Here is an 11318-nt window from a genome sequence, read left to right on the forward strand (position 1 = left end):
TGAATAATGTGTTTTTTTTTGGTAAATAAGATCTGTACATTACTAACTTTCAATTTACAAACTCAACAGCCAAGTTAAAAGCCTAACTGAAAACTATTACAATTTCTCAAACCAATTTCTTTCTACCCACCGAACATTGTTAGGCATTATTCTTCTAATTCTGTACTTTACATTAAATTGAATCCTTTGAACAATTATATTTGCTTTATAAACTTTTTGATTCCATAGTGCCTCTTTCTACGCCACCAAATCTGATATATCATAGCTGCCAGCGCCACCATCTTGAATAATGTGTTGGATTAAAAGTTAACCCTAAGTATTAACTTTTTAAACTCCACTATATTAACGTCCAATAAAAACCCTAAGTGAGTTTTTTTAGTGGATGCTTTCTCAACTCTTACGTATACCAAATAATGTTGGAGGGTCCCACTCACCCACATTCTAGTCAAAGTCAACACTCATGATATGTGGAAAAATAACAAAAAAGTAAATAGAAAAAAAAAAGACTTTAACTAATGTTTGAGGTCCCAATGGAGCAAATCTCCTTTAATTAGGACATGATACAGAATAATTACTTCGGTTATTTTTCAGTTTCTCAGTTCTTACTGTTTAGAGTTGTTGCAAAACAACTCTCTCTCTTTGCTCATCTTCATTCTCTATAAGACTTTTTTCTATAAATAAAAGGCCTCTAGCTAAAAGACAAAATAAAAAAAGTTTTTCCAAGTCTTTGTAGCTCATTCTCTTTCTCTGAAGTGTTCATTTGATGGTCTTGTATAGATAAGCTTCTCTAGGACACCATAAAATTCTCTTTCTCTGAAAGTGAAAATATATATAAACCATATTTACGTGTGAACTTGTTCTTATTCTTATACTTCTTGACTACGCAATGAGGCTGATTCTTACATTGTGTACATAATTATATTATGAGTAATTATCCTAATGTTTATAACCACATGCAACGTACTATTTTAATTCTAATTTCGGTATCTTATATTAATCAGAGGCAGCCGCCTCAACTGAGATTTAAAGTTATATACAATATTACATATAGATTTTATTATGTTATCAGTTTAATTTCACGTATATACCCCACCTGAGTCAAATGCCTTGGAAATACATGAGTCAAAATTTTGGCTTCTCCCTTGCCCATAATTACATGCCATGTGAAAAAAAAAATAGAATTACAACTAAAAATATCTAATCACTATCTAAAAAGTGTTCCAAAGCAATCTAAAAAGAAGAACGTATAATAGCTACAATGACGAGAAAAAGAAGCAGAAGCCCACATCTCATGATGACTTGTTTGGAAGACTACAGAATCAGAAAAATGAAAATAAATAAATAAAAAGTGATCCATCGTCTATACATTTATATATATATATAGGTTCGCTATTAATTAAGAAGTGTTTAATTAATTAATTAATTTTCTTTAGGGTTTCTGCGGTTAATTTAATTTTTGTGCTCATGTGTATAGGATTGTCAATGGTTGATTAGTAGTGCTACTTTCTACATCTGATGATGATGAAAACAAGGAGATGAAGCTAAAAGATTATGATCAATCGAAATAATTAGCGTGCCAAGAAGAGGGACCTGCAACCCTTTATAAAAAATTAGAAATATTATATATATATTTATTTATTTATTTTATATAACATCATTTGTGAACGGAAATATTATTAATCAAGTAGAAGTGTGATTCGTAATTATAACTTGATTGAGTAGCATGAAGAGGAAATTACGGAGTAAATAAAGTGGAGCAAGAAATAAATAGACTTACACAATAAAAGAACCCACTCTTCTCTTCTTACTTGATCAATAAGTTTCAAAAGAAAAAATAAATAAACAAAAGAAAGAAACAGCTCGAGAAATGACTAAAGAAGAAGAGGTAAACCACATCCAAATATAACAAAGCAAACAACATAAAGAATATGTAAACCTATTTGGTGATTCATGTGTTTTTTTTTTTTTTTTTTTGCTATAAAAGATGTATAAAAATTGACACATATAAAGTTTGTATTTCGTAGATTGAGACGTTGAAAGTTATTTTGTTTAATGACATAGTTGTAGTGTATCTTATTAATTAGTGTAAAACATAATATAATTAACAAAAGAAAGCTGGAGTAGTGTTTATAACATGTAGTGTTTTGATTAAAAAAGTAATTTTGTTCATTTATATGTATTATAGTCCATTATCTCGAATAAAAAATGACTGAAATAAGAATAAAAAAATATTATCACAAAGAAAGTGGGCCAAGGTTAACATTGATTTCTCTTTCTTTATTTCTGTTACTTTCCTCCTTATTACGCACATGTCTACTATAGTAATCATTATAGTAATCATTGCTAAGGAGAATTAATATGCGACTTGCACATTGTTTCATGCAAGTGAGTTTCCATGACTTCATATTAGAACTTGGAAACAAACTATTATATTATAAGGTGATTTGTCCAAATTTGAAAACACAAACATATATTATATTATGATGGATGTATATGTGCTAATATTAATTTTTTTAAAATTATGAAAAATTTAATAATAATTGGGACAAAGAGAGGATATAGTAAAAATAATATTGATCTTGATTAATAAAAAAATGCAATATTGTCACAATCCCACTGAAAAGCCCAACAAATAGCATTTTATAGAGATAAAATGCGACAATGTACAATAGCCCTGTAGTTGATGTCAACCACAGTCAAAATGGATTGGGGGCCACGCATAAACCCAATGAGATTAGGGTTTGGTCCTCTTTCTATTGTTATATTAATAGAACATAACATCAAGTCCTAGGGAGGAAGGCTTAATTGGTTAGTATTGCACTAACAATTCACGTTTTCTCTATAGGTGAATCATATATGTTTTTGTATTCTTTAAATTTTTATAGTGTTCTAAATTGTATGCAAAATAATTGATAAGATATTGTATAATTATGTAACAGATCAAAGAATGTATGGTGGGAGAAAACAGATAAAAGGATGAGGTTTTCCTCTCAATTCTAAAAAAGAAATATTAAAAAAATTACATAAATATTTTATAATAATTTTGAAATTAAATTTTCTATCCATTAACTCCCTATCGTCTAAATTTCTATTCTTCCAACCAAACATACCCTGAATGTCAACTAATTTAGCTCATTCAACAGAAAATGTCTCTTGGGAGAATTACAAAGAAAAGGCTTAGGGGCCGTTTGGTATGAGGAGTTCATAGTTTTCATATTACTGGGAAAGTTGAAGAGGGTAATCTGATAGTCAGGAAACTTACATCATTGTGTTTGGTTGTGCACTGTAATCTTATCTATGATTCCTGGGAATATCACTTTCTATGTTTGGTTGTGCATAGGAATCTGTTAAGTTTTCATATTTTCATAAAATTAATATAATAATATATTTCATCAAATAATTTATAAACAATTTTACTCATAAAATATTTTTTAACAGAATTAAAAAAAATACATATATTGAATACTAGAATCAAGTATAATTTTTAATATTACAAAAATACCCTTATTTTATTTTTAATAACATTTCATTTGTTATTTTAAACTAAAGTAATGATATAAATGCTTTACAAATAATTTTTTTTAAATAAATAAATATTATTTATCATTTTATAGTTTGATATATGTATATTTATTTTTATATTATAAGCTTAAAAAATAAAATAAGTCATTAACTAAGAAAATATTGGTTTAAGATTTTAAAATAATAATAATAATAATAATTTTGAAGTGTTTCACATTCCTAGGTATCTGAAAACCACTTCTCAGATGAGTTTCACTTGAACCTAGAATCATGATAATTTAAAACCCCTGGAGTACAGATTCACAGGTTTGAAAAACTCGAACCCAGTACCAAACATGAGAAAGTGTTCAGATTCTCGTTCCCGTGTCCAGATTCCTGCATACCAAACGAACTCTTAGTGATACACTAATATATATTGTATATATAGTTGAAGAGTGAGTGTAAATGTTAAATTTTAAATGTAATGTTTTCAATGGCACACTCAAAGCGAAATTTGAGAGAATATTAACAATCATTTGGACGTGTTTGCCATGCAGCCAAAGAAAAATGGACTGTTGAAGGTATCAACGGTTATTTTTCAGTTCTAAAAATAATAATACAAGGTTGTCTTTAGCTACAAATTCATGATGGTATGTATAGGAGGTTACTGTTTATTCCACACTCTTTTTGCAAGAGACAATAATTCAAGAGCAAAGAAATAAAAAACCAGTTTGACTTTCTAGAGGGTATCTAGAGATTACTGAATATTATATATATATATATACACGACAATTTTTGTATAGGGGCTTCACTTTAAGCCCTACCGGTAGGGCTCTCAGTGTTTCTTGACCCGTGAACAGTCTTCGGCGCGACTTTTTTTTTATGATCGTGTATATTGTAGCTATTTAGAGCATCCTACAAAATTTTAGAAAATTTCGAATAGTTTACAATACCGAAAACTAGGTTCAAACATGTTGTTTTCCATGCGCATAAAAAAAATTAGTCACGCGTACAACAATATGTTTGAACCTAGTTTTTAGTACTGTAAACTATTCGGAATTTTCTGAAAATTTGTAGGATGCTCTAAATAGCTACAATATACACGGTCATAAAAAAAAAATCGCGCCGAAAACTGTTCACGGGTTGTAGATATTGAGAGCCCTACCGGTAAGCCTTAAAGTGAAGCCCCTATAGGAGAATTCCTTTATATATATATATATGAGTGTGTGTCAGTCGGCTAGCATCATTCGGTTACTAAAAGGCTGCTGTAATGAATTAAAAAAAAAATTATAAACCGTAGCTAAAGAAATAATAATAAAGGACATGTAAATTTTTATTAAATATATAGCTTTTAATTTATAAGATAAGTGTTAGTGAGTAGGGCTGACAATTTGTGTAAACGTGTCGATACGATTATTAAACGGGTCGACACGATTATTAAACGGGTAAACACGTTTAATAAAACCTATGTAAAGTATTCGTGTTATCGTGTCTGACACGATTATGACACGACACGGTTATTAAATGGATCAACATGATTATGACACGACACGATTAAGGTAAACACGAACACGACACGATTATTAAACGTATCAAAAACTCAAACACGAGCACGACACGATTATTAAACATGTTGTGTTCATGCTTACCTTAATCGTGTCGTATTGTGTCATCATGTCGTGACTCAAATTGCCACCCCTACTGGTGAGTAATAAAGTACATATTCTCAGCAAATGGTCAACATGTGTTTGTATGGGGGTCTCTAAGATCTTCATAGTTTCTTGAGTTTGTTAATTTGTCAAAATATAAAAGCCTAAAAAAATACATCATATACCCTATGTATATATAATTTAACCCTTTATTATATATATATATCGCTTCATTAACTTCAGTGAACAATAATACAGAATATATGATATGTGTTTGTCAACATCACCATATATATATCATCATCATCGGCGTCACCATATATATCATCAGATCTAAAGCAAATAAAGTAGTTACTACAAAACATGTTTTCCTCTAAGATCATCATAGTTTCTGGAAAAAAGTACTCTTAATCCAACATATTATTGAATCTTCTTTGTATATTTTTCTTTCGATATAAAAATCTAAGTGGGAATTCTTTTCCACAACTCAATGATGTATAACATATTATATATAAATAAAAAAAACATACATAAAATGTAGAGTTTGTTAATTATGGTTATGTTTGATAAAAATTTTGTTTTTGAATTTTTTAAACACAAAAATAGAAATATAATTTTATTTATGTTTCTTTATTTTAAAAAATTAAAAATATGTTTGGTAACTATTTTTGTTTTTAAAAACAAAAAATAATAAACGCGTTTGATAACTTTTATTTTTATTTCTTGTTTAACAATATAAAATGAGGTCCTGATTTGAAAAAGAGAAGAAAAAAAAAACGAAAAGTAAAAAACTGTTTAAAAAAATTTTGAAAGTGAAAATTTTTTATTTTCAAAATTTAATAAATTTTGTTTAAAATTTAAAAAAATAATTAATAAAAATAGAATTACCAAACACTATTTCATATTTAATTTTCAAAATTTTAATTAATTAAATAAAAAACTATTTTTTTAATTATTACCAAACAACACCTATATTTTTCAACATTGCTAGCTATAGCTTTCCAAATCTTCTCCTCCTCAATATTATCACCACCATATATATCAACATCACCATATTCTTTTCCAAATCTTGCAAATAAATTATTTTGGTTCCAAATTAAAGTAAGTAAATGAATGATTCTTATTTCCAATATTGTAAGTTAAGTAAATAGTTTATTTTAATTTTGATTAATTAATATAATTAGTAATCATAATCTGGGTATATATATATATATATGGGTCAACTAATAAGGGGTTGAGTTGAGTCACGCTTCAAGCAAAGCATGATTTGATACATACCCATAAAGGGGGATCAGATTTGAAAACAAACAGCCCCACATGACTCAGATTTGAAGAAAAACAAAGGAAAATTCTTGACTTTTTCATCATCTTTCTTCTTTTTAATCGCAGCAAAAGAAATCCAATTATTCCCAAATTATTAATTCCAATCTTTACAAATTATTTTTTCAATTTGGAGAAATGTGTGGTTATTGTTGTTATAAGTGATATTAGAGACGATATATTTTAAATGTTATTATATGATACTTTAAGATGTAAATACCACGTGATATAGCATACGATAATTAGTGTACTATATACTAATTAAACAATTATGTGGGGGTGTTAGACAATTAATATATAGTGACCATAATAATTCATACATTTATGTTTTTATATACTCACAATTATGCTAAATTAATGAATATCGAGATATTTAAATATAGTTTATTTTCAATATATGCAATAATTTATTATTACAATCCTTTTCTAAAACAAATAATTCAACTCAAAGTATCATTGTGTTTTGTCCCTACATTCATCTAATTGAATGGTAAGAATTTTTCCCTGACATATACATACATGAAAATGAAATATTATAACAGCTAGGGTTTATTATTAAGACACGAATAATGAGCTTATAATAATAATAATAATAATAATAAAAGTACACAACAAAATTGGACTTGACTTTAAAAGTAAAAGTTGAAGCCACATGGTGCTTATTAATTTAATTCTAAAATCTGGACCCATTTGCCAGTACTTAATTTGTATAAATCTTCGTAATTTTTCTTGGTATTAAAATTACAAAATTGTTAAATATATGCTAAAATTTTGAAAAAATCACTTGTTTGAATTCTATTATTATTATTTTTTGGTGGACGACACTTTATCAAAACAAAAAAAAGTGCATGAATTCAAACAAAACCATAATTCTGACTAATAAAAAATAATTATAAGTTAGACTTAATCTTTAATTTTAAAGCTCCACAAAATCTTAATTATGGAGATAGTGAATACAATTGTCAAGCAATAATCAAAAGGAGAAAAAAAAGTGAGAATTTTGTTTAGACAGTCACAAAATTTTAGTGATAAGCTTCATCTGAGCTTTTATTCTTTTATTCCCATTATTCGTGAATATTATATTAAATGTGAATATTTTGTTGATTTCGACATTCATTATTATTTTAAAATTAATTTAAATATATTAAGTTATTTAATTATTAATATTTTGTTTAGTTTTTTTTAATAATTGTTAGGACAAAATACTTTTTTCTTCCGAACTATAATATTTGTAGACGTTTGCTTTCAAATTTTTTTTGCCTGGCAAAAATACCCCCAAACTATAATACTTGTAGACTATTATCCATTTCGTCCAATATATTAACAGTTTGATGGCATGTCAGTTACAAAAATATTAAAAAATTAATTTATTAATAGATTTTGAATTAGAAAAAATAATTAAAAATAAATTTAAAAAATAAAAAATTAATAGCAACTTATTTTAAATTTATTAAATTATATAAAATCCAATAAATATAAAATTGATAAACATAAATAAATTTTAATCCAATATAATTTTAAAAAAACTAAACTCAATATTTCTAAACTAATCAAGTTATACTTTGAGCTAAACTAAATTACAATCTTTAATTTTTTGCTTTATTGTTTTCTAAATGTGTTTAATTATCTACATTTGAAATATAGATTTGGTTGAGTTTTTAATTTAATTTAGTTTGGAAATATTTTTTTAACTACTACGTCATCAAAACATTATTATTTTGGACGGAAGAGACACAAGCCTACAAATGATATAATTCTGGGGTATTTTTGTCAAACAAAAAAATTCGATGAACAAAAGTCTAAATATGCTATAATTCGGGGGAAAAAAATATTTCGTCCAAATTATAGAGTCCACTCACATTGAAATTTATAATTGATAGTGGTACTATTATTTTTTTTACTGTAATTAGTGATTATACATTTGGATGACATAAATAATTTATATATGCTTGGTTTGTTCAATTGTATGAGTTGAATTGTATTATGGGTTTATACTTTTTTAAACCTTGTATTTTTTCTTATTATCTGTTTGGATTCTGTGTTTTGACAAATTACTTTTTGAACCATGTGTTTTGACAAATTACTTTTTGGACTCTGTATTTTGACAAACTACTTTTTGGACCCTATGTTTTGTAAAATAGTTAAAATAAAACCCTAAACCCGATTTTGGTCAATGGTTTCTCAACTAAAATAACAAATTATTTACCAAACTAACAATTCAGAACAAAAATAAAATCATTCTGCTTAAAAACTGTAATGTTATATTCAATTTTTTATCAAAATTGAATTTAAAGTTCTATTTTAACAATTTTACAAAATATAAAGTCTATAAAAATAATTTATCAAAATCACACAAAGATATAAACCCTTTTATTATTATTATTATTATTATTATTATGTAATATTAATACTTAATTATAATATCTGACGAATCTTAGTCAAGTCAAAACCACGTCAACAGTTAGTAATTTAGTTTATCATATCATTCATCATTAGTCAAAACGGCGCTGTGTTGTAACTTGGGTGATGTGCTCTGTCTCCATACAAGTCACAGCCTAACCTTTTTTTCCATTGAATTCTGACCCAACTTTTTTTTTCTTTTCTTTTTAATGTCCCCATGATTTTTCTTAGAACTCATTCATTGCGATAGGTTCTATTTTGTTGACTTGTGGACAGGAGATAGATAGAATGATACCACCAAAAGTCAGGACTAATTTTAATGAGTGATTGGTAAAGCATTTAACTTTGGTAGAATCCTATGTATAAGTAGAAACCTTTCATATCTAACTTTCGTATGCCTAAATAAGTGATCTTTCTTTCAAAAAATTCAATCTTGAAGGTGGGATTATAATGACTTAACTTTTCTCTTTCTTTGGTTGGTTGGTTTGTTGGTTTCATTTCATTGCTTTATAGTTTTTAACACAACAAGGTACTACTAGTATGTCATAAACTCTAATTATCGTAGCTATGCAAAGATTCCTATTCAATAGATTGGTCCAAAAGAACCTACTTTTACATTCATTATGTCCAAAAGAACATCTTTCTCAAAGTGAGCAGGCCTTGTTTGAGGCATCTTCATTACTTAATTCTGGTGGTGCTAAAGCAGATTGGAACACCTTGGTCCACATGGTACGAGCTTCGACAAACATGAGCTGGGATTTTTATTGTCAGCAGCTTCATAGCTACATTCTACGATCTGGGTTTGGCTCCGATGTCTCTATCTCCAATGCCCTGATTCGCTTTTATGTAACAGTTGGTGCTTTGAATGGTGCACACAAAGTGTTTGTTGATATGCCTCATCGTAGTGTTGTCTCTTGGAACTCTATGATTTCTGGGTTCGTGCGCTCTGGCCAGTTTAGTAAAGCATTGGATACTTTTCTTGAGCTGGATAGGTCCGATATTTTTGCAGACTTGTTTTCCTTGACGGCTGCTTTGGCTGCGTGTGGCCCACATGGTCTTTTCCGGTTAGGCCAGTCAATTCACTCTAAGATAGTGAAATCAGGAGTCGAAAATGGCCTTGTTGTTTCCAATTGCTTGATTGACATGTATGGGAAATGTGGCCCTATTCAAGAAGCAATGGTTGTGTTCAATAATTTGATTGACAAGGACATAATCTCTTGGAATTCTGCCATTGCAGCATGTGCTAAAAATGGAGACTTGAAACAAGCAGTTTGTTTATTACAGCAGATGCCTAAACCTGATACAATCTCATATAATGAATTGATAAACGGGTATGCTCAGTTTGGAGAGATGGAAGAAGCTATTAAGATTTTGTCAAGAATGCCAAATCCAGACTCATCTTCATGGAACTCAATAATAACAGGATTTGTAAATAGAAACCAAGCAAGAGAAGCTTTAGATGTCTTGTGCAAAATGCACTTAGAGAATATAAGAATGGATGAGTTCACATTTTCAAGTGTTTTAAGTGGAGTTGCAGGACTTTCAGCTTTCACATGGGAAATGTTGATCCACTGCAGCACTGTAAAGAGAGTTTTTGATACATCTACTGTTGTAGGAAGTGCTCTGATAACTCTACAAAATAGAGTTATTTTACCATTTTTTATGTGCTAATTGTTGCTTAATTCTTGAGTTTTTAAATAACTTATTAAGTTTTTAAGTAATTTTGAATTTATTAGTCTTATCATGATTTTATATAATTTTGTGTGTTTTTATAATTATTTTGTTGTAAAATGTTGTAGTTAATTATTTGAATTATTATTGTTAAGTTAGTGGTAAAAAAATGTTGTATTATTGAACTTAAATGTAATTAATATTTTCAAAGAATTAAATTGATTTATTTTATAATTGAAAATATTGTATTATGATTTATTTTATATTCATTTTGTAGGGAATTTATGCTCTTGAAAAGCAATGAAAAATGAGAGAAAAGTGTCATTTTTGAGAAAGCAAGACAAGACAAAATGTGGCATTTTTGCCTTCTATCTTAGACCCAAGCTTCAATGGAAGCCCAATGATTTAGTTCCCTCCCAGCCACGGTTCCTCTTCATCAATTCATTCAGCCATCAATATATATCTTTCAACATATATCCTTCAGCATCATATAGCCATCTCCATACAGCCATGCACCACTCCACGCCAAGCAAGCAAACCAGACCCAAGGCCCATGAGCCTCCAACACGCCTGCTGCTTTCCCTGCTACCAGCCGAAGCCACCAAGACCAAAGCAGCTGCCATTTCATTTTGAGCCCACAAAAAAAATGCTTTTGTACCATTTGTCCCCTATGACAAAAATACCAATTTTTACTCCACTTTCTACACATTTTACCCCAAAACATAATTATTATACCCTATAATTTACCCCTATTTACCATATTATAATTAATTAAAT

General features: G+C 28.4%; 1 protein-coding gene across 1 annotated transcript; it reads left to right on the forward strand.

Moving 5' to 3' along the window:
- The first annotated feature begins 9437 nt into the window (after nucleotides 1-9437).
- On the forward strand, nucleotides 9438-10945 carry LOC133780202 (putative pentatricopeptide repeat-containing protein At5g47460). The gene is made up of 2 exons (XM_062220071.1): nucleotides 9438-10481; nucleotides 10919-10945. The coding sequence occupies exons 1-2, from the start codon at nucleotides 9438-9440 to the stop codon at nucleotides 10943-10945; spliced, it is 1071 nt and encodes a 356-aa protein (XP_062076055.1).
- Nucleotides 10946-11318: the final 373 nt, after the last annotated feature.

The sequence above is a fragment of the Humulus lupulus genome, chromosome 5 (genome assembly GCF_963169125.1).
Source record: "Humulus lupulus chromosome 5, drHumLupu1.1, whole genome shotgun sequence".
Taxonomy (NCBI): domain Eukaryota; kingdom Viridiplantae; phylum Streptophyta; class Magnoliopsida; order Rosales; family Cannabaceae; genus Humulus; species Humulus lupulus.